Source organism: Engraulis encrasicolus, chromosome 8, assembly GCF_034702125.1.
Source record: "Engraulis encrasicolus isolate BLACKSEA-1 chromosome 8, IST_EnEncr_1.0, whole genome shotgun sequence".
Classification (NCBI taxonomy): Eukaryota; Metazoa; Chordata; class Actinopteri; order Clupeiformes; family Engraulidae; genus Engraulis; species Engraulis encrasicolus.
This window is the reverse complement of record NC_085864.1, coordinates 54487024-54507723: the sequence shown is the minus strand read 5'-3', so window position 1 is coordinate 54507723 and position 20700 is coordinate 54487024. Positions and strand designations below refer to the sequence as shown.

Here is a 20700-nt window from a genome sequence, read left to right as displayed (position 1 = left end):
TGAATGGGAGACTATTGGGCTAAATGGCTCAGCAGGGATTTGTGACGGTTCTGTTCTCTGGTTTGTAAAGATGTGTGCACATTCTGTACCTTATCATGAACGTTGTATTAGAAGTGAAGTTAAAGGTTCCTGACATGGCTTTGTTCTCCCAAAGACGTGTTAGTTTTGTCCTGCAACACGCTAGCATTCGGCTAATACCTGCTGGCTGAGGAATCTTTGCGACTATTCACGACCAGAGCTGACGAGAGACGTACTCTGACTGATCCTAGCAGAGACATCTACGGTCACACACCTCAAAACCCCCCACCGCCGTCCAACATGTTAATTGAAGGTGCCCAAATTCTTAAGGATGAGCGCAGTCATTTCCTTTACCCCATGTACACATGCCGCTTTTCCACCACCTTAAATGCAATAAATAACAGGTGTCCGCAACAATCCTAACATAACTTTAAACACATCGACATCTGAAGTCAGACTTAAAACTACAAAACAAATGGCGTAGTGCCGTAAAGTCGATTGTCACGTGTTATGCCATTGCTATAGTTGAAATAAGGGTAATTTTCACGAATGTAACACTTGACAAGATGCAAACGTGTCGGCAAATGCTTTCACTTACTTATATCTATCGAACGCGACTCCATTGTTTCCAGGGAAAAAATCACACGGGCAGATAGTTCTATGAGAAGGGTACAGCCCCATTGGCACCCATTCATTATTTACTTGGCTGTGATAACATAGCTGCAGTGCCACTCCTGGCCACACCAGCTAGTTGTGCTTCTTGTACAAGATTCCATTTTCTTTGCGCTGCCCTTGTAAACACACGGCAGACAGGCTGCATGCACAGTGCATTGGCTCGCACTGTGAACATTGCGTAAAGCGTAGCGAGTACTTTGTTCCTTTCCGTCTGAGTCAAGTATAAATCGTGCACATTAACCATGGGCTTTGAAAGATTATTTATGACGACGAATGAATGAGGTCGACAACAGGTGAAGTGTCCTGGTTGCCTTGCCTGGCATAAACGGTTGTAGCCTACAGTAGTTTCATTGACCATTTATTCAGTAGCGCCATTCAAATCGCATCGCTGTTTGAAGACATTCTAGCCACGCCACCACCGTCTGTTTGTCCAGAGTATGTGCCATGGACTTTGAATCTCGCAAAGTGTGCCTATAACGTTAGCTTTAGCCGCCACACTGTAGCTGTTGTTTGTGCCGATGGGAACTACTCAAGAAGATGAGCAGCAGCAGACTAAAGTCCCGAAGTGGCCAAGGCTGACTAAGTTCACGCTGTCAGCATGTGCAGCGGCCGTCGCAGAACTGGGTATGAAATTGTAACAATAATAGCCTACTTATCCTTGTGCTGGATCTCAAATGGATCACTTGTACACTTCAGTGTCCATGTTTCAGTGCGTAAGGCGCATTAATTACGCACCGTGTCCGAAGTGCACAAGTGCACCATCTGAGACTTTGGCATTTCTCAAAACCTAGTGCAGTGCACTTCCAAGTGTATCAGCCTAATTAGTCACGCCCAGTGATTGGATACTCTTTGGTGAACTATACGGAATATCCAATCACTGGGTGTGACTAATAAGGAGTATCCAATCAATGGGCGTGTGTAATTAGGCTGATACACTGGGAAGTGCACTGCACTTGGTTTTTAGATACGCCATATAGGCCTACTTAGACTTCTTTATTGTCCACTAAACTTGCATAAAATAAAAAAAAGCGTTGGTAGTGGCACAGAGACACATAAAAACACATAACAATCAACATAAACACATATCACCACCACATCTCAATACATCTTGTCACCTTGGGTTGGTTTGCAACCAAAACACCACCAAGACAAGTGTCCAAATGTCCATGGCATTGGCCTATTATTCTTCAACCCCTTCTAACTTACAACAATCTCTATTTGTACACTACAGTCACATTCCCGCTGGATTTGACCAAGACGAGGCTGCAGGTGCAAGGCGAAGCAGCCGCCAGACGCGCAGGCACAGGCGGGGCAGGAAGTGGTGGTGGTGGTGGATCCAGCGGCGTAGGAAGTGGTGGTGGTGCATCCAGCGGGGCAGGAAGTGGTGGTGGATCCAGCCGCGCCCCTCAGGCCTCCTACCGCGGCATGATGCACACGGCCATCGGCATCGTCCAGGAGGAGGGGCCTCTGAAGCTGTGGCAGGGGGTCACACCCGCTATCTATAGACATGTTGGTAAAATTACACATTACTTATGTATTTACCCGCTATCTATAGACATGTTGGTGAAATTATTACACATTACTTACATGACTTACTTTCTTGAATGAATGAATGAATGAATGAATTAACTAAATGAATTTATGAATATGCTATAGACATGTTGGTAAAATTACACATTACTTATGTATTTACTTTCTTGAATGAATTTATACGTAGCCTATGTGCTTGATAACTTGGCCAGTACCGCCCTACAAAGGCAAAGTGCAGTAACTATGCCAACATTGAAACTTACAAAATGCCCTCAAAGGCTTGATATTAAGATGGCTATTACAGTTACTGTACGTCTTACATTGCAATATCTTTAGAAACAAATACAACTTAATAGCAGTAAATAGCACACAGAAATGACATGTTGGTGGAATTACACATTACTTATATGACTTACTTTCTTGAATGAATGCATGAATAATTAAATAAATGAATTTATGAATATGCTAAATAACTGTATAACAGTAGCCCATGGAAACAAATAGGCCTACAGCTACTGCCCCTATGAAAACAAATACAATCTAGTTTTGAAGCAGTGAATAGTACACAGATATTAATATCATTCTATTTTGCAGAGCAGCGTTCATCTTTATTTATTCATTCATTTTTATTTTATTTTATTTGTTGCTTGGTGCAGATCGTGTATTCCGGGGGTCGGATGTTGGCCTATGTACATATTTCTATTTTGTTTGGCAAGTTCATCTTTATGTTTGTTGATTTGTTTATTTATTTTTTATTTTTTATTATTATTTACGGTGCAGGTTGTGTATTCGGGGGGTCGCATGTTGGCCTACGAGCAGCTGAGGGAGTCTGTGCTGGGCAGGAACCAAGATGGCAGCTTCCCCCTCTGGTACTCACCTCTTCACCTCTTTACTCTTATCTACAGTATGTATGTATGTCTATGGTGTGATTCTCTTCAACTCTTTACTCTTATCTACAGTATGTATGTATGTCTATGGTGTGATTCTCCTCTTACCAATGAGCCTAAGTAAAAGGAAAGGATAGTAACTCAGTTCTATAGCAGGTGTGTGTGTGTTTATGTGTGTGTGTGTGTGCACTTAGGAAAGTGGTGCCATAACAGATTTGTTCGTGTGTGTGTGTGTGTGTGTGTGTGTGTGTGTGTGTGTGTGTGTGTGTGTGTGTGTGTGTGTGTGTGCTTGTGCGTGTGTGCGTAGGAAAGTGGTGCCATAACAGATTTGTTCGTGTGTGTGTGCGCGTGTGCGTGTGCGCGTAGGAAAGTGGTGCCATAACAGATTTGTTTGTGTGTGTGTGTGTGTGTGTGTGTGTGTGTGTGTGTGTGTGTGTGTGTGTGTGTGTGTGTGTGTGTGTGTGTGTGTGTGTGTGTGTGTGTGTGTGTGTAGGAAGGCAGTGGTGGGGGGCATGGCTGCGGGGGCGGTGGGCCAGTTCCTGGCGAGTCCCACTGACCTGGTGAAGGTGCAGATGCAGATGGAGGGACGGCGCCTCCTGGAGGGCAAAGAGCCCAGGTAGGGAAGACACACACCTTTAGTGCATTCCAATATGCACACTCCCCTCCTCCACTTGTGCTTGTGGCCTCGCCCCGCCTCCTGGCCCCGCCTCCATGGAGAAAACAATAAAGTTTCCCAGCTGTCAGTCTAGCCAAAACAATTTTTGGGGGACTATTCTTCATTCACCATCCAGTTTGCAAATGAGAAAATGACTTTACAATTGAGCTTTTGCAAGATATTTAAATATAATGCTGTAGTCAGTGATCAAATCGTATTACTTCCTGCTACGAGGCCACAAGCACAAGTGGAGGACGCAAGGTCGCATATTGGAACGCACCCCGGGTAGGAACACCTGTAGCATCCTGGAGGGCAAAGAGCCCAGGTAGGAACATCTCACCACACCTGCAGCACAGGTAGGGTACATCACACCACACCTGCAGCACAGGTAGGGCAGATCACATCACACCTGCAGCACAGGCAGGGAACATCACACCACACCTGCAGCACAGGTAGGGCAGATCACCACACCTGCAGCACAGGTAGGAACATCACATCACCTGCAGCACAGGTAGGGCAGATCTCATCACACCTGCAGCACAGGTAGGGAACATCTCACCACATCACACCTGCAGCACAGGTAGGGAACATCTCACCACACCTGCAGCACAGGTAGGGAACATCTCATCACACCACACCTGCAGCACAGGTAGGGCAGATCACCACACCTGCAGCACAGGTAGGGCAGATCACACCACACCTGCAGCACAGGTAGGGCAGATCACATCACACCTGCAGCACAGGTAGGAATATCTCACCACACCTGCAGCACAGGTAGGAACATCACACCACACCTGCAGCACAGGTAGGGAACATCTCACCACACCTGCAGCACAGGTAGGAACATCTCACCACACCTGCAGCACAGGTAGGGCAGATCACACCACACCTGCAGCACAGGTAGGGAACATCTCACCACACCTGCAGCATCCTGGAGGGCAGATCACACCACACCTGCAGCACAGGTAGGGCAGATCACACCACACCTGCAGCACAGGTAGGGAACATCTCACCACACCTGCAGCACAGGTAGGGAACATCTCACCACACCTGCAGCACAGGTAGGGAACATCTCACCACACCTGCAGCACAGGTAGGGAACATCTCACCACACCTACAGCACAGGTAGGGCAGATCACATCTCACCTGCAGCACAGGTAGGAACATCACATCACACCTGCAGCACAGGTAGGGCAGATCACATCACACCACACCTGCAGCACAGGTAGGGCAGATCACATCACATCTCATCACACCTGCAGCACAGGCAGGGAACATCACATCACATCTCATCACACCTGCAGCACAGGCAGGGAACATCACACCACACCTGCAGCACAGGTAGGGCAGATCACATCACACCTGCAGCACAGGTAGGGCAGATCACATCACATCTCACCACACCTGCAGCACAGGTAGGAACATCACACCACACCACACCTGCAGCCCAGGTAGGAACATCTCACCACACCTGCAGCCCAGGTAGGAACATCTCACCACACCTGCAGCACAGGTAGGAACATCTCACCACACCTGCAGCACAGGTAGGGCAGATCACACCTGCAGCACAGGTAGGGCAGATCACACCACAGGTTTTTTTTATTTTTTTATTTGATTTAACCTTTATTTAACCAGGAAAAATAAACCTGTTGAGATTAAGAACCTCTTTTACAAGGGTGTCCTGGCCAAGTGGCGGCTCAAGTTACAAAATTAAAATTACACAGTTGCATTAAAATAACAAATCAAGTAAAATAACACGTCAATTGAAACAGTTACAGACAATAGACTCTGTCTCAAGTGATCTCATCTTGGAATTAAAATCGTTCAATGGAATCAGATCTGTTAGTTTCAAGTCCTTTTGTAGATTGTTCCATGAGGTAGGGGCTGAAAACACAAATGCCCTCTTCCCCAGTTCTGTGCGGAAGCAAGGGACAGAGAGTAACAAATGGCCTTTAGAGCGCAGACCATAAGACTCAATATTCCTCACTGTGATTAGGCTGCAGATGTAAGGTGGCAGTAGTCCGAGTATTGCCTTGTAAATAAATGTATACCAGTGAGTAAGTCTCCTGGTAGTCAGTGAAGACCATTTAACAGTTGGGCAGATCACATCACACCTGTAGCATCCTCGAGGGCAAAGAGCCCAGCTAAGGAAGACACACCTGGAGACCAGGTAGGGACACACACACACACACACACACACACACACACACACACACACACACACACACACACACACACACACACACACACACACACACACACACGCCCAGGTAGGAACATCTCACCTGTAGACCAGGTAGGGACACACACATCACACTACAATACAACACAATACAATATGTAGCCCAGAAAAATGGCAACCTTGAGTGCCTCGGATTTCCTTTGTCCTGAACATTGTGTTTAAGGTGCTGTTTATACATACCTGGGTATTTTGATAAACGAATATTTTGCTTAGCGAAATATTTTCGTTCACATCAAAGGCAAATACGCATAAATGTGCTGTTGATAGCTGTCATAAATACGTTAAGCCTGTGGGCCGTAAGTAGTGCCATTCAAGTCTCCGTTTATCTCTGTTTATATACAAACGCTAACCGGAGATTTTTTGGAGCTTCGTTTATAGAGGGAAAACCTTCGTTTGTTTGTGAACGAAAGGCACATCCGAAGGGGAAGGTCTGCGTATATCAAAATACCCGGGTATGTATAAACACAGCCTAAAACCAGAATATTATCTTTAACTGTGCTTCATATGACCTGCTGTTGCAGGGTGCGAGGAGCCACTCATGCCTTCGTGAAGATCTTCTCTGAGGGCGGAGTCAGAGGCCTGTGGGCAGGATGGGTCCCCAACGTGCAGCGGGCGGCGCTCGTCAACCTCGGAGGTTTGCCTGCTTTGATGATGTTATGATGATGTCATTTATTATTATAAGGATGTCATTTATTATCAGCGCCATGGTAAAAATGCAAATATAAAAGTGAATGTCATAAAAATAAGTGGGATTGAAAGATTGAATTCTCTCTCTCCATCTCTCTCTCTCTCCATCTCTCTCTCTCTCTCTCTTGCTGTCGTTCTCTCTCTCGCTCTCTCTCTCTCTTTCTCTCTCTCTCTCTACATCTCTCTCTCTCTCTCTTGCTACCGCTCTCTCTCTCTCTCTCTCTCTCTCTCTCTCTCTCTCTCTCTCTCTCTCTCTCTCTCTTGCTACCGCTCTCTCTCTCTCTCAGACCTCACTACATATGACACTGTGAAACACTTTCTGTTGAGAAATACTCCAATAGAGGACAACAGCCTCTGCCATGCCCTGGCCAGGTTGGTACACGAGTTAATCAGCATAGTAGATAAGACTTTTTTTTTTTCTTATTTCTTCTTTTTCCCGCACATTTTATTTCTATGTATATGTTGTGTGTCTGCCTATTGGGCCCTGAGCCTGTAATTAAGCTCATATATAGAGTTTGTTGAATAACATTTGTGTCTTTGGGATTTGATTTTCTGAGCCTGGTGAATAACTGTATTATACTGTATCTATTTGTGGGCCACATGACTAACCAGAGACTGAGTGTCCAGATGCACCACGTCATACGAATAAAGATTTAATGAATAAATTCACCCTGTCCCTGCACTGCTGTACATATATATGAAGAGTTCAGATGCAAAACCCCCTAACTACATTTCTGAAGACCTGCACTTCTATATTTTTTCGAGAACCCCGTTGTTGGTTTGGTTTACATTCATGTACTTGATAATACATATAAATAGTTATATTACATAAATAAAATGTAAAAATATGCAATTTTGATAGCTTTGTATTAAATAAAAATGAATTAAGATTATTTTCTGAAAAGGCACTTGGGGGGTTTTGCATCTGAACTCTTCATATATATATTATGTTATGATACATGAATAAACCTGGTCCCGTCATGTCTCTGTGCCTCGTGCGTCTGGTCGGCCCCGTCCATGTCTCTGTCTCTCTCTGTCTCTCTGGTGCTCATGTCTGTGTGTGTGTGTGTGTGTGTCTGTGTGTCTGTGTGTCTGTGTGTCTGTGTGTGTGTCTCTGTTTCTGTGTGTCTCTGTGTGTGTGTCTGTGTGTCTGTGTGTCTCGTGTGTGTGTGTCTCTCTGTGTGTGTGTGTGTGTGTGTGTGTGTGTGTGTGTGTGTCTCTGTGTGTGTGTCTGTGTGTGTGTGTGTGTGTGTGTCTCTCTGTGTGTGTGTTCAGCATCTGTTCCGGTCTGGTGGCCGCTACCATGGGAACGCCAGCTGACGTCGTCAAGACGCGCATCATGAACCAGCCCAGAGATGCACACGGGAGGTCAGTAGCGACACACACACACACACACACACACACCAGCCCAGAGACGCACACGGGAGGTCAGCAACACACACACACACACACACACACACACACACACACACACACACACACACACACACACACACACACACACACACACACACACACACACACCAGGGCTCCAGACTAACTTTTTGCACTGGTTGCACTGGTGCGCCTAAACATTTTTTTTAGGTGCACCAGCACAAAATTTAGGTGCACCCAAATGTTTTCACCACCCCATACACACACGCACCTCAGCTTTAAAAAAATAATAATAATTAAAAATAATGACAATAGCAACAATAATAGTAACAATAATAGAATAATAATAACAATACATTATTTTTTATTATAAATAATAAATTATTATTATTATTATTATTATTATTCTTTTAGTGTTGCTATATTTTAAAAGACCTGGAGCATTTCATGTGCTATAGACTAGTCTTCCAAATGTGCTCCTTATAAAAGACATGACAGTAGGCTACCTAACTAACACATCTTGGCTACAAGCAGTTTGGCTGGTAGAAAAGACCAAATTAGTAGCCTTTTAGTCAGTATGTGTTTGACTAGTAAGATCAACATACCAGCCTTTTCTGCAATAAGGCTACGCACACGGCACAAGCACAGAGTTACAATATGAAGATAGATAGAGGGATGGATGGATGAAACAAACCCTGCTAAAAAATGTCATGATTTTTAAAATCATTAGACACAAATAGCCTAGCTTATGTTTACAGTGGAATCTGAGGTGGGTTTTGTCTATTTCCCCGTTTTGAGCGCTCTCCCTCTGCATAATGATTGTGGTAGGGTATCTTAGCAAGTGCTACGAACAGACACGACAGCACTAGTGCGCTCGCTCGCTCACTCTCTCTCTCTCTCTCTCTCTCTCTCTCTCTCTCTCTCTCTCTCTCTCTCTCTCGTGCTGTCTCGAGGTGCATGAACGATGCCTTGCCGACTGATAGGCAGTATGTAGCCTGCCCTAGTCGCTATCAAAAAACTCTCACAGAAGTCCCGACAGACTAGCGCGTCACCTGTTGTTTGGCCAACTCTGCACGCGGCTCAAACGGGCAATTATCCGCAGCCGTCTGCGTTTTTGTGTGGCAATGTTTAATATCCACTCAAGCCATTTCGTTTTTCCCCGTGATTGTGACTCTCGTGTTTAAAATATCCTCAAGTCATTTTGCTGTTTTTACCGTGATTGTAACTCTCTCGTCCGTTGCAAAACTCGCCTGGTTGAGAACACAAAACTCGCTGGCACATGTGAACTCGGATAGTTGAGCGAAGTCGAACATTCTATTCTGAAACGTCGGGCTGCCTGTGAGCGAGGAAGGGGGAGAAAGCTACGGTAGTTCAGCGGAGTTGAAGGAATGACCGTGTGTGATGATGGGCCACTACTGTAGAATGACTATTCATTTTATGTCCATTAAAACGGTTGTTTGGTAATTGATTTTGTTCTACTGATGGCTGGTCGCACCGGTGCGCCTAAAAATATTTTTTAGGCGCACCATTGAAAAAAATGGGCGCATATGCGACCAAATTGGTCGCACTCTGGAGCCCTGCACACACACCAGCCCAGAGACGCACACGGGAGGTCAGCAACACAAACACACACACACACACACACACACACACACACACACACACACACACACACACACACACACACACTCACATATTATTATTTATGTCTATGTAATTGCCATCAGGTTTGTTGTGTCAAATATGGCCTTGCTGCATAGTTATCAGTGTCATTTTATGCATTAGCATTACCAGGGCCGGATTAAGATGACCCGGGGCCCCTAGGCTACAGGTTGCTGTGGGGCCCCTCCTGAAGGCGAATTTTGTAACCAAATTACATAGTGTCATGATTACGAGCTAGGAATTACAGGTTAACATGTCTTCCAATTTTAGAGGGGAGTATTGACATAAATTAAAAGTGTACTCAACATGACATGAATTTTTCAATATCACATCTTGTCACAATTCTGCAATTTTCCACTTTGGCCAGTCTGCGGCCCCCTGGCAGGTGGGGGCTCTTAAGGGCCGTACACACACGTCGCTAAGCGAATCAACTCAATAGAATGTCAATGTTTTCCAGTGAGACGAGTAGGCGAGTACTGTACAAGCGATGCGATGTGGGCGGATCCCGAGTTGAAAATATTTTATCTTCGAGCGAGGCGAGTAAGCGAGTAACCAATTGGAAGGCAGAGTTCGGTACTTCTCGCCTGTTCATTGGCAGTTAAAGGCGCGGGAACTTTCAGCGAACGTTCCATGATAGAGTGGTGAGTAGGCGAGCAAGCGAGAAGCTAGTAAATAGCAGCGATGTGTGTGTACAGTTCTGTAGGTTACCAGCCATATCTAGTCTGTGCATTATGTATTCGCCGGCTGTCATCCAGGGACTACCATAATATGTGGAGCTGCATTGTAATTCACAAGGTTCAAAAACACAACAGCAACAACGCCCTGGCACACACGCGCGCACACACACACACACACACACACACACACACACACACACACACACACACACACACACACACACACACATTCACCTGAGGAAGTGTTATGCACAGTATTTACCACCAGGTGTCATGGATGGCCTTGTAAACGGCCCATTAGATCACACACACACACATACACACACACACACACACACACACACACACACACACACACACACACACACACACACACACACACACACACACACACACACACACACGCAGAGACAGCCTTGCAAGGCCCCCTCAGACAGATAAGCACCCATGAGCATTTTATGCACCCAGGAGTTTATTTTGTATTTAGTATTTACCGCCTCCTGTCATATATACTATGCTGCCTGTGGCTCAAAGTACCTTGGCAGGGGAAGAAATACTGCCAGACAAACTGGAAAGACTTTAAAAAGGCTTAAAAACTAAATTGAAATTGTATTTGTTTACATAACGTACATGATTGTTTTTCCAATTCCTTCTTAATAGAGTATATATATATTTTTTTTTGTTTTTTTCCTTCGCCCTCTGGTATATGTTTAATAGACAATAGAAAGGGACCAACGTATACTGTAAGTAACAGGTTTTCATTTTCCTCTTTTGTGTTTTTTATTTGTAGTACAAAGCGGATTCCAAAAAAGTTGGGACACTTTGTATTTTGTGAATAAAATCAAAATGCTGGCATTTTCAAAACATCTAATATGTTAATAAGGTAGAGCATTATGTACAGACAACATATCAGTTGTTAAAGTCGAGCAGAATTATTGTTTTGAGGTAATTATGTGATCATTTAAAATTTGACCCATGCAACAAATCTCAAAAAAGTTGGGACAGGGCCAAAACATGTTGTAATAGTTGGATAATTCTAAAAATAACACAAGGAAGAATATTTTAAAAGGAACTATATTGACTGCCAACATTAATGCACAACTAAAATACCATCACATAGAGGCTGTGGCACTCAGCAGCGAAGATTTTGAGGGACTAATTACTTATCTATTACACAGAAAGATTGAATTATCAAAATTGCAGGCATATAAGGCCTATTTCCTTAATATATAGTTCTGTGCAATCATTGCATGAGTTATGAGATCAGGACATACTTGTGGTCAATAAGCAAACTATGACACTCCAACAATGACAGCTCTCGAAAAAATGACCATAAACACAACACTTGATTAATGCATGATGCAGACATTAAACAGTGTTGCATACGGAAAAGCTCATTCTATGGAACTAGGAGACATGTGAAACTGTCCTCTGATTACAGGATGGAAAATATTTCATCCTTTTTGAAAATTATGGAGTCATGCACCCTCCAGGTTATATAGAAAATGAATACTTCAGCTTGATTTAGTGGTCAGTCTGAAAGACAGCATATACGATGGTAAGGGGGTGCAGAGGTGACTTGGTTCGGGTCTTCTTACTCATGTAGAGCATTAAAATTAATGTTGAATGATACATACAGACTTTAAACAGCAAACATAGCTACCAAGGCATTATATTTTGGAGAACCGCCTTTAGATATTGTCCGCTAATGGTGGCAAATTTAAATCTCTACTATGTTCCAACAGTGTGGTTCCATCATAACAGTAAACAGGTCACAAAATTGTTTTCTTGCAGTCAGGATATGCCCATATTAAGCATAACAAAAAGGTAAACAAGTTGAAGAACACCTTTTCAGTTGAGCTGCTGAAATCATGTCTCGCACATCAAAATATCTCATTTTTTAATAAAATTATGCCATCAGTCAAAGTATTTAACTGTTCACTCTCATCCCTTGAGTTGTGTTTAGTCTTATCCAATATAAAAAGCATTTTATTTGCCCTGTCCCAACTTTTTTGGGATTTGTTGCAAGGGTGAAATTTTAAATGATCACATAATTACCTCAAAACAATAATTCTGCTTGACTTTAACAACTGATTTGTTGTCTGTACATAATGTTCTACCTTGTTAACATATTGAATGTTTTGAAAATGCCAGCGTTTTGATTTTATTCACAAAATATAAAGTGTCCCAACTTTTTTGGAATCTGCTTTGTAGGTCTCGTGTTTTTGCCTTGTGTTTTCTTTGTGCAATCTGTAAAAAAGAGAGCAAACAAAGCATGTAAGAAAAGAGTATACGGAGCAGTTTGACCACAGGAAGAACAGTGCTCCTGTAAAACTGATGTGTTGTCAATAAACAATCAATCAATCAATCAAACACACACACACACACACGCACGCACGCAAGTATTATTTTGATTGTTAGAAAATGATTTCAAGGCCCACTTGGAATACCTTCAGGGCCCATCAGTGGGCCCCGGCCCACATTTTGAGATAGCATGCTTGTGTGTGTTGCAGGGCCCTGATGCACATGTCCTCCATTAATTACATACCTATAATAATGGCTCCTTAAAGGGACACTGTGCAGGAAATGGTCAAAAAAGGTACTGCAACTATGCTGCTCATTGAAACTGGGCTGCCTATTGCCAAATTTGATCTTTACATGAAAGTTTACAAAGTAATAAACAAATATTTTCTAGTATGGTCCAAGTAGAGTCATTTTTGCAGCTAAAACTGGCTATTTTTGGAAATTCAAAATGGCGGACCATGGAGAAGATCCCCCTTTTCATGTATGAAAAGTGCAATTTTCCCAGTCATAATGAATACTTAGAATTTGATGGTGATGATAAGTATTCATGAAAAGGATAACATTAGTGAATGGGCAGCATGAATTCTGGAACAGTGTCCCTTTAAATAGCATACCTGGGTGTGTGTATGTCCTCCAGGGACCTTATATATCACGCGTGTGTGTCTTCCAGGGGCCTTAAATAACATGCCTGTATTCATCCTCCATTGACTGTCTAGTCCAGGCGGTGAGGGGAGAGGGCTTCTGGTCCCTCTACAAGGGCTTAAATAGCATGTGTGTGTGTGTGTGTGTGTGTGTTCCAGGGGTCTCCTGTATTCGTCCTCTATTGACTGCCTAGTCCAGGCGGTGAGGGGAGAGGGCTTCTGGTCCCTCTACAAGGGCTTAAATAGCATGCGTGTGTGTGTGTGTGTGTGTGTGTGTGTGTGTGTGTGTGTGTGTGTGTGTGTGTGTGTGTGTGTGTGTGTGTGTGTGTGTTCCAGGGGTCTCCTGTACTCATCCTCCATTGACTGCCTAGTGCAGGCGGTGAGGGGAGAGGGCTTCTTGTCTCTCTACAAGGGCTTAAATAGCATGCGCGCGTGTGTGTGTGTGTGTGTGTGTGTGTGTGTCTTCCAGAGGTCTCCTGTATTCGTCCTCCATTGACTGCCTAGTCCAGGCGGTGAGGGGAGAGGGCTTCTGGTCCCTCTACAAGGGCTTAAATAGCATGCGCGCGTGTGTGTGTGTGTGTGTGTGTGCGTGTGTGTGCGTGTGTGTGTTCCAGGGGTCTCCTGTACTCGTCCTCTATTGACTGCCTAGTCCAGGCGGTGAGGGGAGAGGGCTTCTTGTCTCTCTACAAGGGCTTCCTGCCCACATGGATGAGAATGGTGAGGCTGCTCTTCAACACACCGCTAGCTATGTCATCATGACTAGTCAATCCATCTATTAGTAGACTAGTTATCCATCTATCCTTTGGACATTCTGTGTGTGTGTGTGTGTGTGTGTGTGTGTGTGTGTGTGTGTGTGTGTGTGTGTGTGTGTGTGTGTGTGTGTGTACGCGTACGCGCGCGCATGTTTGAGAGAGGGGGGGGGTGTCGTATTATGCACTTAATCTCTGCTGCACTTTAAGCGGGATGGGGGGGCTGGGGGGGGCAAGCACTGGTGTCACTTTTACCTCGTTTTGCACTTTACTTGGAAACCTGCTACTACTAAGTATTGTACCCCTAACACAATTTCGTTGCCTTTTTGACAATGACAATAAATCCTTGAATCCTTGAATCAATCAATCACTTATCATTGAATCAAATTGTTTTTATTTAGCACAATATTGCAACTATACAGTTGATCCAACTATGCATATACAACTATACAGAGCTTTCAAATACACATACACATTCCTACATTCACACACCAACCCTGGAGGGTTGCTAAGAATGCACCTATGTCTTGAAGTTAATCTCTGCTCTGCTGTTGTGTGTGTGTGTGTGTGTGTGTGTTCCAGGCTCCCTGGTCCATGACCTTCTGGCTGACCTTCGAGCAGATCCGCAAGGCCATGGGCGTGTCATCCTTCTGAGGGGCGTGGTCACTGGTCATGGGCGTGTCATCCTTCTGAGAGTTGAAAAAGGTAGGTCTGCACACTGCCAATCAGCTCCAAAAATAAGCTTTATTATTTAAAAACAAAAATGTTTCGATCACGCTGGATCTTCATCAGACATGTCTGAAACGTTGCTTTTTAAATAATTAAGTTTATTTTTGGAGCTGATCAGCAGTGTGCAGACCTACCTTTTTCAACTGCCTGACTTTTTTGTCTGGCACCTGCAACAAGTGTTTTTGGATGTGCGCACCCTACCCAAAACATCACCCTTCTGAGAGTTGCCATGACCACAGGCGTGACATCCTTCTGAGGGCTGCCATGGCCACGGGAGTGTCTTCCTCCTTCTGAAGGCTACTGCCAAAACCGGACGCTTGTGTTTTGAACAGCCAGAGTGAGCGGCACTGATACTGCAGCTAGCTGATTTAACGGCATAGAAGTAGATCATTTGGAGTGCGTTACAATATGCGACCTTGCCTCCTCCACTTGTGCTTGTCTCTCCTCGTCCCGCCTCCTGGCCCCTCCTCCATGGAGAAAACGATAAAGTTTCCCAGCTGTCAGCCTAGCCACAACAACTTTTGAGGGACTGTTTTTCATTCACCATCCCAATTGCAAATGAGAAAAAAAGACTTTACAATTGAGCTTTTGCAAGATATTGAAATATAATGCTGTTGTCAGTGATGTCATCATGACATATTACTTCCTGGTACAAGGAGACAAGCACAAGTGGAGGAGGCAAGGTTGCATATTGTAACGCAAGCACAAGTGGAGGAGGCAAGGTTGCATATTGTAACGCACTCTTGATGTCTTGACTATCTGTTTGAAGATGGTCTGGGCTCTTGAAATGCCCAGTGCTGTTCTGCCATAATATTGACAGCTAATAACTATTCAGAAAGTTGACCAAAAGACTCTGCATGAACCTAATGGCTGGCAACTCTGTATGAACCCAACCGGGAACCTTCATTTCTGAGTAATGTCAATGCTGCTTTGTTTAACTTTTATTTTGACAAGTTGTCATCCATTCGTCTTCCATGTTCATGAAAGTTTTGGTATGAATGTCTATTGAAACAGTCAGGAATATTTCATGCAAAGTGTATAACCGCTGCTATGACTGTGTTACGCAGGGACGTGTCAAGTGAAGTGTTTTTACGGAATGAAGGCAGTATTCCGTTTGGGCGGCAGTATTCCGTTTGGGTGCGAGTCATGTAAACTCTCCATCCATTCAGAATGTGCCAGTGTTCCAGAATGTGCCAGTGTTCCGAGTGACACATTTGTGAATATGCAGCATAAATTACGGGAATAAACTACAAAAAGATTACACACCCTATCTTAAAGAATTACAGTTAACCATTGAAATAAACATACTGTATGTCCCCGCCCACACCAGAAGGCATTGCAAGTTTGATAATCTGTCTGGTGATCACAAAAAAATTGAGTAAACACAAGGATTGTTTGTTTTTTTGTGTTAAGACTCGTCTTTTATTAGTTTGTCAAAAGCACAGAAGGGAAGGATGCTATACAGCACAACTGCCCACAGGAGATGAAAAACATTGCCCCTTAAAGTAGCCGTTTTTTTAAAGGAAGTTGTTTTTCTTTTTTTCCTGTAAAGAACTACTGAAACATATTGAACAAGACTGGGGGCCTATACTACAAGAGTGGTTCAGGAGTAAACCAGGCTAAGATAAGAGGTAAATCATCTAATAGAAGAGTTTGGAGTCCTCATTTTCTTTAAAAAAAAAAAAAAACATGAGAACTCCACACTCTTCGATTAGATGATTTATTTCTTAACTGTGGTATAGTCCCCTGTAAAGAGCTACTGACACATTTTGAACAAGACTTGGATATTGGACGGAGTGACACACGTCATAAGGGACAGCAATAAACAATCATCTTTGTCATTTTCTTTTCACGGTACAAGTTCATTGACGATATACAGTATGTAGCTACAGCTTTTGTGTGTTAGTATGATAAGCGTGAAAGCACACAGACACACTTGTAAACAAGTTCAAAAAGACACAGACACTCTTGTAAACAAAACAAACCAACCAAAACATTTTTGATGCATCAGAAGTAATGTGTTTGCTCTACCAGAAACCTCAACAGAGAACAATACAGTACTACCAGATCTGAAGGTTTTATATATAGGTTCTATATATATATATATTCTATTACTCCAAAAAAAAATTATATATTTTTTTTTATTTTTTTTTTGCGGTAGCAGTGTGAAGAATTTAGCTTAAAGATGCACTTTGCAGATTCTGCATGGTTTCAACGCAATGTCATTTTTATTTCAAATCATAGTCATGTCCTGTTCTTGAATTTCGAATCATAGTAATCACCTCTTCACCATGGAAAAACCTCTCTGCACAGAATGCTGGGGCCCAAAAACAGCCCTGCCGTCTACAGGCACAAAACCACTTGAGCTCACTGTTTGGTAGTCAACTGTGTTGAGCATCAATAGGGAGCCCATTCTCGTGGAAAATCAGCTACATGTTTGTGGTGCCGCTACGATATAGCCTCATTTTTCGTAGTTGGGCAACGCGCGCTGTCGTCGAGAGTGGGTGAGAGAGAGCGAGTGAGAGAGAGAAGCGTGCATTCCGGGAGGGGAGCGCTGTCGTTGTGTCAGCTTCATGCCACATCTCCCTTCCTCCAACAATCCCTAAACCTAACCCTAACTCTAACCTTAACCCTAACCCTAAACTTAACCGTAAATCACTTGTTTGAAATGTTTGATTACCGTAGTTTCCACTTAGCCTTCACTCGCGCTTGATTGTTGACGTCCGTCGGCATTATTCTTCCCCCCAGAACCAAACTACCCCAATTGTCAGTTCCCCCTTCCGTCGCCCAACCACGAGAAACGAGGCTATTCGTAAAGGCACCACGAGGCTTAAAGTTGATTTTTTTTTCTGTTTTTCTCGTAAAGACTTCACGAAAGGCCCGAGTTACTGTTGCAATAGGACAAATTCCATGCATGATCGCATAGTGCAGCTTTAATGTAAGTGGCGTCCAGCTTATTTGATGACTTGAGTTTGGTGGCAGCTTTGGCTACATGCAGGCAGTGGAGCTGAAACGAGAGCTGGTTTGGTGGCAACAACACACACACACACACACACACACACACACACACACACACACACACACACACACACACACACACACACACACACACACACAAGCAGGGCTGGTTTGGGGGAGAAATAGGGCTTGGGCACTTTAGGCTCAAAGCACCCCGCCCCCAACACTCCCTAATAATTAGGGGCGCAAATTAAAAAAAAACAAAAAACATTTTTTTTACATTTCTGAAAATAGGGGCCCACAAGGGTGCAGGACCCACCGGGAAATGCCCGGTATGCCAGATGGCCAGTCCGGCCCTGCACACAAATGTATAATCTTCAGAAGAGTGTAAGAGTTTGAACATCCCACCTCTCTGAGGCCAGGTGCAGGACAAAAGGGCTATGTGACACTAGAAAGAGTAGAAGTCCGCACACACTACAGCTGAGTAAAATATACCAACACGCCTAGCAGCCAAACGTAGCCTTATTTTGGCCTGGCGAGTTGGTTCATCGTAGGATCAAGCGACAACACACAGGTCCAATGCCTGCCCACCAATCAAAACAAGTTTTGGTTACACTTGACTTGACTTAATGCCGGCGTCATATGTATGACATAACGGTGTCATAATAGTGTCGAAACTATGTCATGACACAGTCCTGAACGAGTCATAAACGTGATGTCAATGCCATAAACTTTTTATGTTTATGAAAAGTTGCAATTGTTAAAGCGTTCTTTACAATAACCGGATGTCACTTAATGACATAGTCATAAAATGTTTATGACATTGACAATGTGGAGATGCACCCAGACTTAAGTTTTCACCTTAATCAACCTCGTTTTGGCATTGTGGCAGTGGAGGCCTGTCTGGTTTTGGGGTGCGTTTCTCGACAACGTCGTTGCTAACTAAGTTAGCAACTTGCATGATTGCAGTGCAATTTCCCATTGGTAGCCCACTAAGTTGCTAACTATTTAGCAATGCTGCTTTCGAGAAACAGGGACCTGTTTAGGTCTTCAGTCTGATATCTGGGTTTGGGCTGACCAATGGGAGATGTCGAGTAGGCAGTGACATAGCTGGAATGCTGGAGGAGAGAGAACCTCGGGATCCCCATGGCGACTTATCATGGTCTCCATAGTGACTTGCTTACAGTCTCCATGGCAACGTACCGGCACAGTGCTAAATGTGGTCATGTGCTCTAAGTGCTCGGTCTAGAAATGGCAAATATTACGATTGTCAGGAGTCGGGCGCTTACAGCTCTCCTCACCTGCACACTTGTGTGTATACACGTGTACACACATACACCCACACACACACGCATTTATGTACACGTAGGCCTACATTACTTATGCACACACACAGGCAAACCCATACCTGCAACACAGACGCATTCACATTCACATCCTAAATATAGTGTACCTGTTTTATCTGTATCACATATAAATGTAATATATATCACCATTGATTTTAGAGACCTATATTCTACTGAATTTACAGGACAGAAATAAGGAACACAAACTCTCTGGGAAACTCGACTATACAATACACAATAACATCTCTAGTAGAACACACGGCTCTCCACCATAAAACCAATTCTAACAGAGAAGAAAAGTACACATCCTCAACTCTAGGGGGCATTGTGGAGCCTAAAGGAGGGTGAGAGAGTACATCGTTGCCATAGCGGCCCACAGTGAAAAACTATTTCAATGAACAGCCAGGCCATGCATGTGGTGTGGCACCTTAAAGGGGTGTGCCACTATTTTGGGGCTTAATACAGTTGAAATCGTTGGCCAGGGTTTATAAAGGTGGTTAAGTGTCTTATTTTTCATTTCATGTCTTGCTTAAAGACAAGTTAAAAGAGGGAGCATGTCGCTAAGTTAGTGAAAGTCAATGGATCCGTGTAGCATGCTACAGTGATGCATTGACTTTCACTAGCTTAGTTACTGTATATACTCCCTCTTTTAACTTGTCTCAAAGCAAGTCAACGCCTTATATGAAAAATAAGACACGTTACCACCCTTATAAACCCTGGCCAACGATTTGAACTGTAAGAGTTGTGAAGCTCTACTTTGACCTTGTGGTAGCGGTGGTGGTGTCAGGGAGGGTAAGGGTTGCTAGGCAAATCTGTATGACAAAAAAGTGCTACCAAACACAGTGACTACAGACAGTGTGTTACCATGGCACCGACGGTAAGAAAGAGGACATACACACACATACACACACAGGCACTGGCGACTTGATTGAAACCCTAAAGTTCTATAACAGTATGTACAAAACATCCCCAAATCGGGACCCTATCCCACCCCTCTACTTAAAGTGATACTGTCCCATTTTTGGAAATAAGCTTATTTTACACCTTTCCTTGAGTTAAATAATAGGGTTTCTACCATTCTCCTATACTTTCAATCGTTCTCTGGGTATGACAGTGCACATTTTACCTCCAAGCTAGCAGCAAACATTGAGTCCTATGAGACCAGTTAGCCGCCAGCTACCTAGCTTGGAGGTAAAATTTGCCCTGTCATACCCAGAGAATGGTTGAAAGTATAGGAGAACGGTAAACCCCTATTTTTTAACTCAAGGGGAGGTATAAAATAAGCTTATTTCCAAAAATGGGACAGTATCACTTTAAACACAATGCTTATTCACAACAATAGGTTTGAAGGGTACCCTGTTAGTCGTGTACATGAGGCCCATAATCTCAAAGGACTTTTGAAAAGCCCAAAGCTTGACATTCATAATGCCAATCCCTAATACGCCCCCCCGCCCCTGCATTTGTTAATTTGCATCCAATTATTATAATTTTTGCATTTGTTAACTTAGTGAAGCACATTGAGTTGCACCTGGGTGTGAAATGCGCTATACAAATAAACTCGCCTTG

The 20700-nt window shown here is 43.7% G+C and overlaps 1 protein-coding gene across 3 annotated transcripts; it reads left to right on the top strand.

The window, feature by feature from the left end:
- The first annotated feature begins 808 nt into the window (after window positions 1-808).
- On the top strand, window positions 809-14824 carry slc25a27 (solute carrier family 25 member 27). Of its 3 annotated transcripts, XM_063204540.1 has the most exons (9): window positions 809-1317; window positions 1925-2202; window positions 3004-3092; window positions 3604-3726; window positions 6529-6641; window positions 6982-7066; window positions 7970-8062; window positions 13967-14069; window positions 14684-14824. In XM_063204540.1, the coding sequence occupies exons 1-9, from the start codon at window positions 1212-1214 to the stop codon at window positions 14753-14755; spliced, it is 1062 nt and encodes a 353-aa protein (XP_063060610.1). In that variant the 5' UTR covers window positions 809-1211; the 3' UTR covers window positions 14756-14824. The 3 variants fall into 3 exon arrangements, with proteins under 3 accessions (XP_063060610.1, XP_063060608.1, XP_063060609.1); XM_063204538.1 differs by lacking the exon at window positions 13967-14069 and having other exon boundaries at window positions 14684-14794; XM_063204539.1 differs by lacking the exons at window positions 13967-14069; window positions 14684-14824 and adding an exon at window positions 11125-11151.
- The last annotated feature ends 5876 nt before the right edge of the window (window positions 14825-20700 follow it).